Genomic DNA, 20,094 nt, shown 5'->3' on the forward strand with positions numbered 1-20,094 from the left:
TAGTTGTCTATAAAATGCCAGTTAATAATATACCTCTGGATTTTTGTAGCATGTTATGTATATTGGTCATAAAGATTTGAAGGAAATTTACATTCTTCCCCTTACATAAGAGATTAAAGTATATTCTTTTAGTTTTATTAAGGTCATTTAGTAAGAGATTCTTGCTATGTGATTAAATAGTAATTTTCTCTAATTTTCCATTTTTGTAGTTTGTGCTCTGTTCCTGGTCTTGACTTTTTATAATGTTTATTCTTTGCATATTTGTAATTTTTAGGGCATTTATTTAGCTTAATTTTGTAGCTTTACAGCTTATTTATCTTTTAATGAGGTACACATAGTCAAAGGATATTCTAATATTAGAAAAATGTAGTTATTTGCTTTGAACTAAATAATATGTGTTATACTGGAGTCTAGTAAGTTTGAGGTCAATTTGGATAAGATTCTAGAGTGAATTACCAGAAGAATGGTTTTTGAATTCACTAGGAAAAAAACCCTAATCATTAAAAATGAGAGTAGATCACTAAGACAATGTCTGTCTTATTTTATTCCTCTTTGAAAAAATAGTATTGCTAGACTGGCAGAGTGGGTAAATTTTACAGAGGACTCTCCTGAATCTTTGTAATTTAAATGGAGATAACAGCAGTTACCTATTGAGTAGTGATTGATTCCTGTGAGAAGCTTATTTCTAATGTCAAGTCATAGAATTCTGTACTGGAGCTTGATAACATTTAACATTAATGATTTTAATACTTAGGAGGGAGGTTTATCAAATTTTTAAATGGCAGGTCAGGGAGAGATTATAAATGTATTGGATCACAGCAACAGTATCATTATGCAGTGTAACCTTGACAAGCCAAATATAAAATATAAAATGGTACCCCTGAAAAAACAATGTTAGACCTTCTACATACATTCAGTCACATGACTGATGACAAAAGCAGCATAGTGGTACAGTTGGGAAAAGATAGTCTTTAAAAATAGTACTGGGTCAGGACTGACCTGTGTTGATACAGTGGATAAAGCATCAACCTGGAACGCTGAGTTTGCTGGTTCAAAACCCTGGGCTTGCCTGATCAAAGCACACATGGGAGTTCATGCTTTCTTCTCTGCCCCCTGCTCTTCTCTCTCTCTCTCTCTCTCTCTCTCTCCCCTCCCTCTCTAAAATGAATAAATAAAATCTTAAAAAAAATAGTACTGCATCAGTTAGATATCCATATGGAAAAAACCATATCTTGACCTAAAACTATATCTTGACCTCTCCCAGAAAAATAAATTTCAGATGGTTGCAGATCTAAATGGGAGAGATAAAATGAAAAAGCTTTCAGATAATCATAGGAGAACATCTTCAGTGTCCAAAGAGTTCTTAAGTAGGACACAAAAAGTATAACCATAAATATTTTGATAAATTGTAACTTCATTAAAATTAAGAATATTTCATTTACAGATACCATTTTGAGAGCGAAAAGGTAACTTACAGTGTGGAAGAAAATATTCATAGTACATATATCTATAAAAGGATTAATATCCAAAATGTAAAGAACAAATCAATAAGAACACCAATAAGAAAAAGACAACTGAACAGATAATCCACAAAACAGGATATTCCAATATCCAATATATATAGAAAAGTACTCAACTTTATTACTTATCAGGGAATTATAATTAATACCACAATGTAGTACTGCATACCTATCAAAATGGCTAAAACTAAAAAGAGAAATGTTTGCAAGGGTATGGAGGAAACTCATATACCAAGTATATATTGGTGCAAACCTTTTAGAAAACTTCTGGCTATATAGTACTAAAACTGACCATATGTATATACTCTGTAGATATTTGCTAGAATGTTTATGGCAGCACTGTTTGTGATGGTCAAAACTTTGAAAGTACTTAAGTGCCTATCACTAGTAGAATGAATAAATAAATTGTGCTCTATATAATGGGGTAATTAATATACAACCATTAGAATGATCTACAGCTCTGAGAAACAATAGAGATGAATTTCTCAAGTGGTGAGCAAAAGAAGCCAGACAGGAAATGGAAAACTCTGTATAATTAAATTTACATAAAAATACAAAAACACTCAAATTCTAATCTTTATTAGAAGTGAGGAGAGTGTTTCTTTGGGGACACAGTGACTGGACGGGAGGTATTTTGAGAATGAGTTCTTAGGTGGTAATGTTTTTGATTTAGGTATTGCTTACATGGATTTGCTCAATGTTAAATTCATAAAGGTGTATTTTTGATATGTATACTTTTCATTGTATATATAAGGGATAATACTTCAATACAAAGCTTTAAAAATGCAAAAAGAAATGATTGGTTTTAGACTGTGATAGTTCAGTCTAACTCATCTCTATTACAAGGTGTCCCTGTCTCAGTGGACTGAGTGGGTGGGTCACTGAGCCTGGAAACTTTTCTTAGGGAAGGCATGACTGACTGGGTACTGCCAGCTGTTGGGTCATGACATTTTGTTTTCTTAGTCTTTGTGTTTACTCTCTGTTTTCATTTCACACAATTTTCTCCAGACAGTGAAAGAGTCTGTGGAGTCTTGTGGAAAATTTAACCTTCATGTTGGAGATAATAATTTTTATTTAGCTATATGACTTATGCAAATCATTTGCCATTTATGGGCCTCTGCTTCTCTCATCTGTAAATATTGTGAATCAGTACTGAACAGAACAATGATTTGAGTTTGGTGGCTAACTATTGTAGTTTTTTCAAACTTATTTTTCTTGGTGCTATAACTGAGGGACAAATACAGAAAAAACCACTGTGTCATACTAACAGTTTCTTTCAAAAATTATAATTTTATTTTTTTATAATAGGTGACCAGAAATGGAGAAAAAAGTAAACAGAATCAGTCTTGCTTCTGAACCTGATATAATTCATTTTCTACAAATTGCTTGGGAGAAAACACTAGGATCTGGTTTTGTTATTATACTTACTGATGGCCAGTCAGCATGGACCGGGACAGGTAATATTAAAAGCAAAATTTCAATAACCTGCTATTTTTCAGTTCTCAGTGATACTTCAAATTAGAGTGTTGCTTAACAGATATTGGGTAAGATTAACTTGATTGCTTTTACTTGTTACTGATGTCTAAATTATATACAGAATTATAATATTTAATGCCATTTCCTATAATTAGTATTAATAAAAGATAGAGAAATAAAAGTGTGTGTTCCTGAAAATTCTGGTTATCACTTGAGCCTTAGTACTTGGACTTGGTTGAACTTTTTAAATGACTTCTTTATACAAAACATAAATAGTACTTTTTGCATGTGTCTTTTCTCAGGACTCCAGGGAAATATTGGGGGGCAGGGGAGTTGGGTTGGCTGGGTCCAGGGTTTGGATTGGCTGGGTGAGTGTAGTGGTGCTTTTCTTTTTATTTTATATACTTATGTTTGAATTATCTTATGAGGATGTACCACATTTGTACCAAAACTAAACAACTCACAGCATAAAACTTTATAATACAAGGTTCAAACCTAAATATGAAATTTTGGCAATTATTTTATGAAATAGACATTTGATTATTTTTATCTTTGGCGATAATCCTTTTAAAAAGGATAATGGCCCAGAAATAATTTATGAAACATGGCAGGTATAAAATAAAAAAGCGAGAATTATGTTTTACTAATATAGCAAAGTTTTAATATTTATCTAAAGTATTTTTCCACGAGTTATACAGTAAAATAATTTCTTCGGCTATGCAACAGTCATTTCTACAGCTGTGAGTGATTTAGGTAAAATAATTTTGTTATGTTAATTTACATACTGTTTATATCTTCTATCAACTTTTGAAATATGTTTTTAACATTTGATATTATATCTTTTTTTTTTTTTTGTATTTTTCTGAAGTTGGAAACGGGGAGGCAGTCAGACAGACTCCCACATGTGCTCGACTGTGATCCACCCGGCACGCCCACCAGTGGGCGATGCTCTGCCCATCTGGGGCGTTGCTCTGTTGCGACCAGAACCATTCTAGCGCCTGAGGCAGAGGTCATGGAGCCATCCTTAGCGCCCGGGCCAACTTTGCTCCAATGGAGCCTTGGCTATGGGAGGGGAGGAGAGATATAGAGAGGAAGGTGAGGGGGAAGGGTGGAGAAGCAGATGGGCGCTTCTCCTGTGTGCCCTGGCTGGGAATTGAACCCGGGACTCCTGCACGCCAGGCCGACACTCTACCACTGAGCCAACCGGCCAGGGCAATATTATATCATTTTTTAAAATTACATATGTGCTGAAATTTTGTTTCTTTCTTAAATGTTTAAAATTCTGTTATACCACAGTTCTTTTATCTAACACTTGGGCTGCTTCCAGAGTTTTGCTGTTATAAATAATGCTGCAATGAACACAGGGATGCATATATTCTTTCAAAGCAGTGTTTTGGGTTTCTTTAGATATATTCCCATAAGTGGAATTGCTGGGTCATAAGGCAGTTCGATTTTTAATTTTTTCAGGTAACTCCATACTGCTTTCCACAGTAGCTGTACTAGTCTGCATTCCCACCAGCAGTGCACGAGGCTTCCCTATCTCCATATTCTTACCAACACTTGTTGTTTGTTGATTTATAGTAGATGAGTGGATAAAAAGGTTGTGGTACATTTATATAATGGAATACTACTCAGCTGTAAAAAAAAAGAAAATCTGACCTTTTGTGACAGCATGGATGGACCTGGGGAGCATCATGCTAAGTGAAAAAGCCAGTCAAATAAAGACAAGTATAATATGATTCCACTGATATGTGGGATCTAATGAATAAAATATAACACACAAACAAACAATCAAAAGAAACAGACTCATAGATACAGAGAGCAGACTGACAGCTGTCAGAGGGGAGGGGTTTTGAGGGACTGGGTAAAAAGAAATGAAAAGATGAAGCAAAAATCCCCCAAAACCCCCAAAAAACTCATAGACACAGGCAGCTTTATGATGATTACCAGAGGAAAAGGAGGTGGGGGAGGTAGAAGAGGGTATAAGGGGAATAAATGGTGATGGAAGGAGACTTGACATTGTTGATGACCACAGATACAAATGGATTGTAAACCTGAAACCTATACACAATTCTGTTAACCAAAGCCATCCCAGTAAATTCAGTAAATTAAAAAAAAAAAAGTTACATAACACAGTCAAACTGGCTTTATACTTGTGAGTTTGTTTGTTTTTTAGGACAGATTGCAAGGAATGTTGATATAAGGATTTTTGTAAAATAAAGATATTTCAAGGGTAGTGTTTATAATACCTGATATGGTATCTATTTAAGCTGTAAATTTTTATGTAAGATAAATCTGTTGGTTGGTTGTTGTAGTGCAGGGGTAGAGGTAGATTTGTCAGGTTAGCTCCTCGTATGTTGATGAAGGTGGATTCAGGTGGCAATAGCTCTGTTTTAGGCTAACGTGAGGGCTGAAAACCATGGCAGTAGGTTAATTCCACTCATTGGGGGAAGAAGTTCAATTCCACCAGCATAGTGCAGGAGGCATGTCCTAGGTGAAATGGTTGCTTGGATGGGATGAATACTATATTTGTAACTTAAATTTCTCTTTTTTTTTTTTTCCTTTTTCCAGTGAGAGGAGGGGAGGCAGACACAGACTCCCACATGTGCCCCAACCAAGATTCACCCAGCAAGCCCACCAGGGGGCAATGCTCTGCCCATCTGGGGCACTGTTTTGTTGCTCTGCAACCGAGCTCTTCTTAGTGCCTGAGGTGGAGGCCATGGAGCCATCCTCAGCACCTGGGGCCAACTCGCTCCAATTGAGCCATAGCTGCAGGAGGAGAAGAGAGAGAGAGGAAATGAGAAGGGAGATGGGGGAAGGGTAGAGAAGCAGGTGGTTGCTTCTCCTGTGTGCCCCGATAGGGAGTGAAACCCCGGACATCCACACTCAGACCAGCGCTCTACCACTGAGCCAGTTGGCCAGGTCCCTGTGTGTTTAAAAAAATTTTAAGTTAATTTTACATTTATGAAACATTTTGTTAATGCTTACATAATGTGCTGACAGTTCTTAATACTATTAATAGTTAAAATTTATTTATTATACAAAAATTAGGAGATCAGAGAGAATGCAGATACTCTAGTACTTTCAGCTTTTGGTATAGTGCATATTCCCCAATGAAGTAAAAGTTGGTTTTGCATCTCATTTGCATAACCAGACAACTTTCTTTGACTTGTTGTTTGCTTTTCTGTTGTTCTTGTTTAATAAAAAAATATTAAATTCTTTTTTTTATTGCTTCATATTCATTTTGAAATATCCCTTGATTTTTGTGAGCAGTACATTATTTTGCTAGACTAGGGCCGTAGAGCAAGGATTGCATAATTTGTCAACCACTCTGTATAAATATCTTGGCTTGTACTTAGAAAATACATGTTTAATTGAGATTTTTTGACAAAAAGAATGAAAGGATGTTCCAAATATATGAAACTGGTTAGGGAAAAAAAGAAAGTGAACTATTCATTTTAGAGCTAGCATATAGTAAAATGAAAAATTCAGTTTCATATTTCTTATTGACCGTGATATTAATGCAATATGTTTTACTGTTTATTTTCCAGCTAATGGAATTTAGTATGACAAAAGTGTGATATCAAAGTTCTGTATTATTTGGTAGATTGACTTCCTGTTCTAAATAAGCTTTCAAACAGAAAATTTTACAGTGCACTATTTATTTATGGTTATTTTCTTTTCAGAGATATCTTATACAGTTTTAAATCTCACATATATTTTATACTTTCATTATTTCTATTTTCTTGTTTAAATCAGGGACAAAATCTGGAACCAAATAATATAACATTATTTCCATGTTCAGTTAAGGCTTTTATTACATAAACATAATTTGGTTTGGCACTTTACGCATAGACAATAATATGATTAAGAACATTGAAACAATTAAATAATTGAAACATGAAAATGGATTTCCTTCCTATACCTCATCCTGTTTTTTGTACAACGTTTTGATTGCTGCAGCCTTCAATTTGGATAGTTTTTTTCTCTTTTCATTTGAGTGAAATTAAAAGGATGTGGGGTTCTTTTTAATCTCCCACACACTAAACTCCCTGGTTTCTTTCTCATTAGCACTGCTTTATCTAATGAGTGTTCTGGGGTCTAATTATCTTGTGGTCTGTCATCACTTCAACATTATAGGGGTCATAATATCACAGGGGTAAGTCACAAAGTGGGTTAATGATCGATGACTATTATGTGACTCTTATAAGAATTGTAGTCAGCAGTAAGAAACTTATCTCTGGAGTAGTTTAAATTTCATTGAAGAGTAAATTAAATTTTAGTAGTTCTTTTTAATCAAATAATTATATCTACTTATATTTGTCTTAAACATTGGTATTTGGTGGCCTCTATGGAGGTTGTGTGACAGGGCTCAGTGGGAAAAGGATTTTTAATAAGTGAAGTAGGACAGTGGGTCCATTATGTGAAACCAGAAAGAAACCTGAGCTCAGACACAAACCTAAGATATGCAGTTTATGGTTTGTTAATAAGGATGCAAAAGAAATAATCTTTTCTTATATGTTCACCTACTTTCAGTGTTAAAGTGATGCTTTCTTGGTCCTACCTGTCTGAGAACAATTTCTTGTTTTGTGATCATGTTGGCCTGCTCTCTTCTCATGACATACAAAGTGAGCTGTATTCTTGCTGAATTTATTATATTATTTCCATGGCTTTTAATCCTGGTCACTGAAGTTTCGGGGGCAATGAGTTCTAATAGCTGTGCTTCCTCCAGATGCTCTTAGCGTAAAATTCAAAACTGATGACCAAGTTGTATTTTTATGATTGAAGTTCTAAATAGGCAGTCAAAATTTCACATTTGCTATCATAGGAAATATTCAAGTACATTTAAAAAACCATGGTTGTTAAACATAGTTTAACAAAAATAACTTTGTTGTTAAACATAGTTTTTAAAAGAGAAGTGTAAATAGATAAAACTGATGAATAAAACAGAAAAGAGGCATGGTTACATGGAACAGGCTGATGGCTATCAGAGGGGTGGGGGGCTGGGTGAAAGAAGGTGAAGGGATCAAACGAAAATTATATAGATATATATGATATATATAATAAAGTCATGTACATAAATTCAACTAGGAAAGAAAGATAATTTTCTTTTATATGTTCTTGTTAAAATGAAATATTCCATAATAATAATCAACATGGCATTCACAGACGGAGCAACGTTAGAGGATATCTAAGATGTCAGCACTTGAATCTTGGCTCCATAGCCTGGCATTTTTGTCTCTCTTTAATTATGGTATCCCTGGTGCTCAGAGTAGTGTCTGGCACATGGTAGATGCTCATGATGCATTTTTAAATAAATGAATTGAATAATACATTTTATTAAATATTTTCAGACAGGAATCTTTTCATTTTAATGAAATTTATACTTTTAACTAGATGTTTTATCAATAAACATCTCTCTATGTTCTTTTGCATTTTATAACTTGGCTGTAGTTGTATTAAAGATGGCTTCTACAGATTTATTTTTTATGTCTCTGAAATAATTGCTTTTCCTAGGTATTTGCAACTGTTCAAAATTATCTAAACAAAAATACTGGAAGCATCTGTCTTTTTATTTTTAGATTGTTTCAGAAAAGGTAATAGGGCATTTGAAAACTCAGTAAATTTGATAGTGATTATATTAATATGCATCTGCTTCAGAGAGAAAAAAATGTCAAAATATTTCAGAAGCTATAAAATCACATAAGCATATAAGATATTTTTATCCTTACCTGTTTTCAAAGGCTGTGTTGAGACTCATTTCAATATCACACTTATTATTGAATGTTGCTCGTGAAATATATATGGGTTCCAAGACTATCTTCCCATTGCCTGTCAGGGGCTTCCAGACACCTGATAGCACACAGACTAACATTTTGAAAAACTGTGTTGTGTTTTCAGGGATTCTTTAATCAAGATTTCATTGTTTTCTGTAGTACTTTATACCCATATGTTTTTTAATATAATGGAAGAAAATAATGTATCCAGTATCTAATATCTCTGTCTCATCTCCAACCAGAACAACCAGAGGGACATAAATATGAATCCCAGGTTCACTACCTTCTGACTCCATGACCCTAGACTATTACTTGATCTCTCTGAGCATTGATTTTTCTCATTTGTAAAATGAAAATGTTTTATCTTTTAGTGTTATGAAAATGATATAGATAAATGTAACCTTAAATATAACAGTAAATATATGGTCTTTCATCTTTATCGTAGCCTGATTTGACACACAAAACACTCAATCACACAAACATTCCAAATGACACATCCTAAATGTAGATTAAATCTTGTAATTTGAAAAATAAGCCCTGGCCAGTTGGCTCAGCGGTTGAGTGTTGGCCTAGCGTGTGGAAGTCCCAAGTTCAATTCCCGGTTAGGGCACACAGGAGAAGCGACCATCTGCTTCTTACCACCCCCATCTCCCTTTCACTTTCTCTCTTCCTCTCTTCCCTTCCTGCAGCCATGGCTCGAATGTTTGAGCAAAGTTGGCTCAGAGCGCAGAGGATGGCTCTGTGGCCTTGCTTCAGGTGCTAAAATAGCTCGGTGGCCAAGCAACACAGCAGTGGCCCAGTCAGGCAGAGCATCACCTGGTAGGGGGCTTGCTTGGTGGATAAATATGTATTTTCCGATGGCTTTAGGGGACCCCTGTGTTTTGGTCATTCGACCGCCGCCGGGGTCGCGACCCACAGGTTGAGAACCGCTGCTCTAAATATTAGTTCCCTTCCTTTCCTTCCTTATCACTTCCCTTCATTTGTCTTTTCTGTTGTTGGCATATAGTGAGATAAGAAGGAACTCCACTTTTACTTTCATTTGACTCTGCTCATGGGAGTGAGAAAGACACTCTCAACTCTTTCATCTTTTTAATGAAAGCAAGGAAGAAAGATATAATAAAATATTGAATTTTTTAATAATTATAGGAAATGATTTCTCTAGTGATGAGGTAGTAGTTTCTGTGATAACTTACAATACATGCATTTTATCGGAGAAGAGAAAGAATGCAAGGAGTTTAACACTTTCAGATAAGATTTGAGACTAAATGTCTCAAAAATTATGCTTTTACTTAAAAGGTTTAATTTGACTTAAAAATATATGGTGTAGGTTTGATTTTACTTTTTAATATTTTTTTTAGATTTTATTTATTCATTTTAGAGAGGAGAGAGAGAGAAAGAAGGGGGAGGAGCAGGAAGCATCAACTCCCATATGTGCCTTGACCAAGAAAAGCCAGGGTTTTGGACTGGTGACCTCAGTGTTCCAGGTCAACGCTTAATCCACTGCACTACCACAGTTCAGGCCTGATTTTACTTTTTATTTAAATTTCTGTTAATAAGTGATAAATTATTAGCAACAGGTAAAAACTATGTTTATCTATTTAGAAATTTATTTTTTGTTTCAAAACTTTTTGTTAATGTCTTCCTCAGTTTGTGAATCAGCGATTTCCCAAGAAGCTGATGACATGGCAATGGAAAAAGAGAAATATGTGGATGAACTGAGAAAAGCATTGGTGTCAGGAGCAGGACCAGCTGATGCATACACGTTTAATTTTTCCAAAGAATCTGGTCATTTCTCCTTTGAGAAAAACCTGAAAGATGTTTCAGTAAGTAAAACTTTCCAAAATGTGGTAAAATGTCAGAGCATTTATGAAGAATTATGAAGTAACTAGCATATTAATCCCAGAATAACTCAAAAGTTTGAGAAGTACTTGGTTTCCAAATTGGAACAGTGTTTCAAAGTATAGTCAATGCTTTATTTTAATGAATTATGAAAAATAATTACTAGAAAAATGTATTTAGTTTTTAATACTTTAAATAAGTATTGTTAGAAATAATTACATGAATGAGTAGTTCTGAAAAGTGAGTTGAGAAGTTTAGACCATTGTGCAAGGTCTATTGAAATAAGTTTGGGAAAATAGTGAAAGAATGTAAATAATGCAATTATCTTTGAATATATAATAATTACAAATTTTTCTTTTTGTTATTATTGTTATTATTATTAAGTGAGAGGCAGGGAGGCAGAGACAGAGTCCTGCATGTGCCCTGATCGGGATCCACCCAGCAAGCCCCCTACCGGGTGATGCTCAACCCATCTGGGGCCGCTGCTCTGTTGCTCGGCCACCGAGTTATTTTAGCACCTGAAGTGAGGCTATGGAGCGATCCTCAGTGCACGGGGCCAACTTTACTTGAACCATTTGAGCCACAGCTGGGAGAGGGGAAGAGAGCAAAGGAGGGGGGAGGAGTGGAGAAGCAGATGGTCGCTTCTCCTGTGTGCCCTGACTGGGAATCGAACCTGGAATTTCCACACACCGGGCTAAAGCATTACCGCTGAGCCAACTGGCCAGGGCCGTGAAACTTTCTACTTATTAGAATGTATTTGAAATTATAAAATGATGTAATTAAGTAGGAATTAAGATGTTTTATTTATATAACCAAACTTAGAAATATTAAAATAGAAAAATAATTCCAGCTCAGGCTTTCCAAAACTTACATACTTTACAGACAAGAATATCTGCTATTTGTCCTGCTGAGTTTCTACACCAATTCAGATCAAGATGGGTGACTTATTTATCAAAAGTATCATACCATTTGTATATTTTACCTTAATTTATGGGGTAATTGGAGATTAAATTATTTGTGTTTGGTGAGCGGTATATCAATCAAATATGAGCTGTATAGAAGAAGAAGGCTTATCTTTATTGCATTAAGTTTAAAGAGTTATTGACAATTTTTGCTAGAACTAAATTGAGTTTAAAATTTATTTTTAAAAAAACCTCTAATTCAGAATGAGTAAAGAGATTTCATTAATTAGAGAAACATTTGAAGAAACAAATGGAGTCATTTTTCTCATATATGTTACCGGTATATAGAGAATAATACAGAGAGACTGGCTTTAATAATTACTTCTATTCAGAAGATATATACTTTTCTAATTAGCTGCTAATGTTTATAAGTTTCAATAAACTAAGGCCTTAAAATGATCATTTAAAATAGGTTAAATAAGAGGGTTTGAACTGGCTACTGAAATTCTGTTACTTACTACAATGTTCTTTCCTGTACAGTTCGATGATGTTATTTACTTCTGTATTGCTGACAGTATCTTCTAATATTTTTACACAGATCATTGTCACATTGGAAGTTATGCCATTTCCCATTCAACATTCATATTTAATTTGTGTGTAATAACTAACTTTATTTCATGCAGCCAGTTTCTAGTTTTTATCTGTTGTGTGTTTACTAAAGCATAACAGATTCCAACTTTGTGAGGGATCTTTGAAACCTGTAAGACTTTTGACTTGGTGAATAGTGGTGTTTGGTACATTGGGCATGGATGGAGTAGTTACCATGCTTGGCTGTACATCTGGTTTTGCTGCTTCTGTGAAGAAAGAACTTCAAGTTCTCATGACTCATGTGTTTTACAATTGGCTTGGCGTGCATTAGCATCCGAAACTGTGACAGCAATCCAGAAAGATATCTTGCTCACCACCCTGAAACTAATCAACTTTTTCAGAACCAAAGCCTTTAACCCTTACCTTTTCAACAGGTTTTCTCAAAAAGTGGGAACAGAATATGAAATTCTCAGTTATTAAAAATGTATTGGTTTATTTTTTATTTATTTTATTTTATTTTTTTTTAGAGAGAGAGAGAGACAGAGTGAGAGAGAGAGAAACAGGGAGGGAGAGACAGAGACAGGAAGGGAGAAAGATGAGATGCATCAACTTATACTTGAATCACTTTAGTTGTTCATTGATTGCTTCTCATACATGCCTTCATCTGGGGGGCTCAAACTGAGCCAGTGACCCTTTGCTCAATCAAGCAAGTGACCTTGGGCTCAGGCCAGCAACCTTGGGATCATGTTTATGATCCTGTGCTCAAGGCAGCAATCTTGAGGTTTCTAACCTGGGACCTCAGCATCTCAGGTAGATGCTCTATCTACTGCGCCACCACATGTCAGGCAAAAGTGTATTGGTTTATTAAAGTATATGTCTTAAGTCACTATTTGCCATTTAGATGGCTGCTTCATTATTTATTCATTTATTAACTTGCTTATGAGAAAAGAGAAAGGCTACTCTTACAGAAAAGGAGTTATTCATGGCTGGCTTACTTGAGGGATATTTTTGGATATTTGAAGGAGGTTAAAACTGGAATACTGCAATCAGCTGTAAGGATGTAGATGAAAATCACAAGTCTGTTTGACCAAAGTGTTCTGGGAATCTTTCAGGACTTTAGGATGTGTTTCTGCATATTGAATTTCTGAGTGACAGTATCTTGTAAATCCATCTGCTGGCAAAAACTTGCAGACAATGGAAACATGGCAGAATACTTTTAAAGGTTAATTGTGTTTTGGTGACCTAAAAGTTTAAATGAGTACGTAATCTTCTTCTTGGTGACACAGACACCTGATTATTGCCAAATATGATCTCCTACACTTAGAGGAAAATAAAAGAATGAATGTAGATTTCACTAAAAAAGTTATAGTGAATTCTCTTGCTTGTTGACATAGAGTTACTCTCTCATGGCAAAGTGTAGTCCATAAATTTTAAGTATATTTGCTACCATAGTCCTAACTCTATGAGTCCAGGTTTTTAAGCATGTGTCTAATTCTGTGTTGGTGATCACAGTATGAGCATTTTGAATATTTTAGTCATACAAAACATTTGAAATTTATATTTGTATCAAATTTTTTAAATAAAAAAATTAAATAGCTACTAATTTTATATTAAAAAAATTGACTTCTTTGAAATACTCTCATGTTTTATCAGAGTGAAAGAATTGTCACTTTCCAAAGCAGTGAAATATTTTAAATGTATAATGTGTATGTCGATGTTTGTATACATTTTGGGAGGTGGGAGTGGGCAGACACATAGTTTTCATCAGGTTGCTTTTGAGTTCAAACACCTACACTTTAATTTATGCTCTAATTGGCTTTTCTTTATAGATAAAATAGATGCTTTTCATTTAGCTAAATTCCCATTGGAAAAAATGTTGAATAATCTGCTAGACATTAACTCTGTTTCTCTGGACAGAACAAACCTTTGGAACCATCACCAGTGCTCTTGAGCTGGCAGTAGATTGTACTGGAAGAAAGCAGACTCTAGTGCCAGCGTTTGGAACTCATCAGCGCTCTGCCTTTCACAGTTCATACTGATTTTATAGTAGTATGTACTTTGTCATGCAAACAGTACATCTTAATTAATAATGTCTTTCTCTTCCTTTTTTGCTTTCATAATTTGCTGTTTAAAAGAAAGTTACATTCATGAGCTACAAGATAAAGACCTAATTATTTTTTAAGAATAGCCTTGAGCTCATCATTTAACTTGTTCACATCTTTGTTTTCTTATCTATAAAAATTTAAAATGATTTTTTAGATTTAATTTAGATCCTCTAAAGTACTGTAGTTTTTTATTTCTAAAAATAGCCCTAATGAAGGAAAGCTAAGAAGACTGAAGGAAAATTAAACAATATACATAAGTACACACAATCACACACATGAGAACTGACTACAGGTCTCCGTTAGAATTCTGGTAAAGTTGATTTGTCTTTCCTTTCCATCCATTTCCCCGGCCCCCACCAAGAGATGTTGGCTTGGAATACAGTTTAGGCTGAAAATTTTATGACTTAAATAGCATGAAAGTTTGTTTTTTTGTGATATAAAAATCCAAATTGGCAGTCCTGGGTTAATATGATGGCTTTATAATGTTGGAGGGTCAGGCTTCCTTAATCATGTTGCTTTGCTATTTTTAACAGGTATGTTTTATCTTATGGTTCAGAAGGCTGTTCAGGATTCACTGTTATGTTCACCTTTCCAGAAAAAGGACTGAGTTAAAGAGAAGGGAAAGAACCATGTACCCTTTCTTTTAAACCAGCACCCTAAAATTGCATGCATTACTTTTGGGGTAAAATCAATTAACCAAAAGCAGCCAATGTTGTTTTTAAACACAAGAGTTCAAAATCCTATATTATGCCATGTGTCCTATTTTCAGATGAAATATCAGAATTGGAGCATTTATTATGGTTCTCTGCCAAATACTTCGTCAAAAATACTAATGACTTTCAGGTTTTTGGGAGTATGGGTTGCAAATGTGTTGTTTGAATGCCTGCAAAGAAGTTGTAGTATTCTTTATTTCTATGATAGAAGTATTTGTACACATCTGCCATTTTTATATTAAACACTTTATAATTTCCTGGCCTTTTTAGAGTGTGGGAATTAAATCTGTATTGTAAGTGGTCCAGAAATCTTGCTCAAAGTTTGTATTTTCTAGTTAAGTCATTGAAGAGACTCTTGAATTATTGCTTTAAAGATTTTTTATTGGTTATATTTTTTTGCTTTGTGAAGTTATTTTCTTGCTTTGTATTGATTTGCTTTGACTTAAAATGTTTGCTTTATTTATTTTTATTATTATTATTATTTTCTTATTCAGGAAGAGGAAGGGAGGCAGAGACAGTCTCCCTCCTGCATGCACCCTGCCCGGGATCTACCCGGCAAGCCCACTTTTGAGTGATGCTCTGCCCATCTGGAGTGTTGCTCTGTTGCTGAGCAACCGAGCAGTTCTTGGTGCCTGAAGCAGAGGCCATGGAGGCATCCTCAGCTCTTGGGGCCTGTTTGCTCCAGTTAGCCATGGCTGCAGGGGAGGAAGAGAGAGAGAGAAACAAGAGGGGGAAGTGGTGGAGAAGCTGATGGGCACTTCTCCTGTGTGCCCTGACCAGAATTGAACCTGGGACACCCACACGCTGGGCTGATGCTCTACCACTGAGCCAACTGGCCAGGGCCTGTTTGCTTCTTTTATAAGAAACAGCTCGAAGGCATTATATTTTAATTTTTTTAGTTACTCTGGGATTGTTCAGGAAAGAACTTAAAAAGTAGAAGTAGAAGGTAACATGTAAAAACTATGCTGTAAATGGGGTTTTGTGTGTTAATAACACTAATATTTGCTGGTTACCTTTCAGTTAATCCCTTTTAAGATTTACTTCCCCTTCATCACATGGACTTGGTCTTGTCACTCTTCATATGTGAGGAAACACTTGTGGAAGCATAAGTGAGTTCTTCAGGAAAGTAGAGGTTGTAAGTTAGATAGTGTGAAATCTAAGCCTCAATCCTATGAGTCTAAAGTCAGTTTTTTTAAAACTATTATTTTTGTTTAGTTGTAGTGTACATAGAATAAAATTTACCTATGTTAAATGTACAGGTTTTATCACCATAGGCAGTTCCTTCATACGTCCTTGCAGTCATTGCCCGTTACCTCCTTTCCTCCTGCAGCGTTGCCTCCCCTCCAGACCCCAGGCAACCAGTGGACTATTTTCTGTCATTGTAGATAAGCTTTACCTGGTTTAGAATTTTATGTAAAGGGAACAACACAGTATATACTCTTGCACATAACTTTACATAGTATAATGTTTTTGAGATTTATCATTGTCTTATGTGTCAGCAATGTATTCCTTCTGATTGCTGAGTAATTTTCCATTATATGGTATACCACATTCACTGTTTGAAATGTAAGGAATTTCCAGTTGGGGAGTATTGTGAATCAGCTATATACGTTAATGTACAGTAAATCTTTTCGTGAGTACTTTTTTAACAGTTTCATTGAATTCTTTATATATTTTGCATACTAGTTGCTTACCAGACATATGATTTGGGAATACTTATTCCTGTTTGTGGGAGAAGAGGAGAAATTAATTTTGAAGAAGTAATTTTTTTTTTGTTTGAGGACCATGCTATTAGAATATTTGGTGTGCTATCTAATAATTTTTTTTCCTAACTTAAATTACATAGAGATTTTCTCCTAAGCTCTCATATATGATTTTTTTTTTTAGTTTTAGATTTCATATTTAGAGTCTATGATTCATTTTGAATTGATTTTTGTATATAGTATGAGGTATATCTTGAAGTTGAATTTTTGTTTATAGACATTTTGGTTGTTCTGGCATCATTTATTGAGTTCTCCATTGAGTTTTCTTGCACTTTGTTGAAAATCACTTAACTATCTATGTCTATATAAATATCTAAATAGATCTATGCCTAGACTCTTCCTCTCCATAGATTAATTTATTTATTTCTGTGCAAATCCTAAACTGTTTCAATTACTTAAATTTATAATAAATTTTGAAATTAGATCATTTAAATCTTTAAACTTTGTTCTTTTCAACATTGTTTTGGATATACTTTATACTTCAAATTATTTTTATGACATTTAGAATGAATATCACTTTCTACAAATAACTGCTGAAATCCTGATTGGGAATGTATTGAGTCTACAGAATTGACATCTTAACTATATTGAGTCCTATGACCTATGAACAAGATATAGATCTTCATTTTTTTTAGGAAGGTGGTTTTCAACTGGTGGAAATTTTGCCCTTCCAGGGAGATTTGGCAATGGTTGGAGACATTTTTGATTGTCATGTCAAGCAATAGCTACTGACATGCAGGGGTTGAAGACAGGGATGCTGCTTAACATCCTGCAATGCATAGACAGGTTTCCATAGGAAAGAGTTGTCTAGGCCAAAATGTCAGTAGTACCAAGGTTTAGAAACACTGATTTAGTACTCCTTAATTACTCAGCAGTTGTTTGTAGTTTTCAAAGAGTAGGTAGTATAACTTATATCAGTTATCATTTTGAAGTGGACTTGAAGTCATTGATTTAAGACCTTCTTACCTAATATAGACATTTTAGGATCAAAATGTGCTTCCCAGTACTTCTTTAACTGTATTTCACAAATTTGATATGTCATATTTTCATTTTCATCTAATTTAAAGTACTTAATTTCCCTTCTGATTTTATTTTTTCACTCATGAATTATATAGAAGTTTGTGATTTAGTTTCCAATTTTTTTGATATTTCAGATAATTTTGTATTATTGGTTTTTAACTTAGTTCCATTATTGTTAGAATATTTTATATGACTTGAATCATTTTAAATTTATTTGGAAGACTATACTTTCAGGGATCATTTCTATAGTTTGTTAAATTTATTTGGACTTGCATTAAGGCCATGACTATGCTCTCCATTGTTCAATGGTTGCTGTGTACTTGAAATAAATATTCTCTGTTTTGGGGTAGATTGTTTTATTAATGTCAACTAGATCAAGTTTGTTGATCTTGTTTAGCTTTTCTAAAGTCTTGTGTATTTTCTACTTGTTATAACAATGAGTAAGAATATGTTTTAAGTCTATAACTGTAATTATGGATTTGTTTATATCAGGTTTTACTTCATGTATTTTGAATCTTTGTGATTAGGTATAAAACATTAAAGTTTGTCAAGTCCTCTTGCTAATTTGACCCCTTTATCATTATGCAATGACCCTCTAACTTTTAATATTTTTTGATCTAAAATTTACTTTATATATTAATATATCAACTCTTACCTTTCTTTTGATAGGGATTAGCATTATATATATTTCTTCATCCTTTTGCTTTTGACTATTTTTTTCATCATTTAAATTAGTTTCTTTTAGGAAGCAGGTAGTTGGATTTTGCTTTTTTGTGTGCGTGGTGCAGGGGAAAATAAGTCTAGGAATCTGTGGATGTACCACAAAAATTAAGACAGGCATCTCTTCCATAATTACTCACCTCTGCATTGTATATTGTTTTCTTAGATATTGCCAAATTTCCCTTCAGCAGTATTGGATGAGCTTGCAACACCACTAGCAACATATCCAGTTCCCCACAGCCTGCCTAGAACATGCTGTTATACTTTTAATTTTCTCCAAGGTATTAGGTGTGAAATGGTAGTTCAATGTTATTTGAATTTGCATTTCTCCTATTCGAAGTGATTATGAATACCTTTAATATTTTTAAGGGTTATTTGTATGTTATATATTTTTATGTTTTGTCTGTACATGTCTTTTATTTTTCATATTGGTTTTTGGTGTTTTGTCCTTCAAATTTTAAGAGTTCTTTATAAGAGAAATGGCGGCATGAGAGATACTCCCGATCTCTGCCCTTGAAATTTCAACAAATTCTACAACTATACGCAGAAAAAAAACCCCAGACGAACCTGAAATGTACACACACCAGATAGACAAAGGTATGATTACACAAAAGGGTGGCCAAAGCACAGAAGAAAAATAAGTGCCAGAGGACTGAGTTTTTCTCTTTTCTCACGGACCTGAAGGAGGGAGGCACTGTTGGTGCAGGCTTTGTCCTGGTGCTAGAGCCAGAAGAAGAGGAGGGTCTGCGATGACGGAGCTGAGACAGGGGTGATGACCAAGAACAGGGAAGTTTCCTGGTGTCTGCTGCACCCGTGATTGCAGGGCTGAGTGATTACAAGTGCTGGTGTTCCCAAGAACTGTGTGCGAATAGCGTATAGAGATCAGCCCATGGGGCACTGGGGCATGCTTGGTCTGCCCGTGGAGTTTAGCCTTGTGGCCTCAGCCACGCTTGATCTGGGATTTGCGCCCCACCTGCTTGGAAGCTTGGGCTCCAGCTTGCAGAGGGAGTTTTGCGTGTGTTGGCAGAATGTTCCTGATCTGCAATCTATGCCGCAGCTGTTCCTGGAGTTCAGACACCAGCTTGTGGTGTGTAGCCTCTGCCCTGCCCAGGTCTGTGCTCTGAGTGCTTAGAGTGGTATCAAAGGAGGGACTGGACTATGTCACCCCAGCTTCCCCATCTCGCATTGCTCCCCTGGGTCTCCAGGCTGCTCTCTCCTGTGAGAGGCCGGGGTGCCTGGGTGCTTGATCTCCTGCTCTGTTGGGACATGGAGGATGGCCGTGGAGGACCTGTGCTTGGTCATTGCTAGAGCCATAAAATTTCAAAGCCCTAACAACAAGCCCCTCCTACTAATGCCAGGGCATTGCCTGCATCATTAGACAGCGACAGTGTTGCCTCAGCAGAACTCCACCCAAGAATCTTTCAGAGAAAAATCTTGTAGTACAGCGCCCCCTACCAGAAAAAGGAATAATTATCTCTTGCAGGGGCTATTAACAATACCACTTGCAAATGCCACCAAGGAAAAGGAAATCAAATATGGATATAAAAGACACAAACATAGCTCAGATAGATGATGAAAAACTCCAGGAAAAAAAATATCTCAATTACATGGAACCCTTGGAACTTAATGACAGAGAATTCAAAATTGAAACTCTAAAAATACTCAATAAGA

The 20,094-nt window shown here is 35.2% G+C and overlaps 1 protein-coding gene across 2 annotated transcripts in view; it reads left to right on the plus strand.

Annotated features, from left to right (window-relative positions):
- Nucleotides 1–20,094, plus strand: part of XRCC4 (X-ray repair cross complementing 4) — a 341,036-nt gene that overhangs the window by 24,247 nt on the left and 296,695 nt on the right. For both annotated transcript variants that reach the window (XM_066381792.1, XM_066381793.1), the window contains exons 2-3: nucleotides 2,829–2,977; nucleotides 10,421–10,596. In XM_066381792.1, coding sequence (XP_066237889.1) covers nucleotides 2,839–2,977; nucleotides 10,421–10,596 — 315 coding nt within the window. In that variant the 5' untranslated portion in view covers nucleotides 2,829–2,838. The remainder of the gene's footprint in view (nucleotides 1–2,828; nucleotides 2,978–10,420; nucleotides 10,597–20,094) is intronic.

Source organism: Saccopteryx leptura, chromosome 4 (assembly GCF_036850995.1).
Source record: "Saccopteryx leptura isolate mSacLep1 chromosome 4, mSacLep1_pri_phased_curated, whole genome shotgun sequence".
Lineage (NCBI taxonomy): Eukaryota > Metazoa > Chordata > Mammalia > Chiroptera > Emballonuridae > Saccopteryx > Saccopteryx leptura.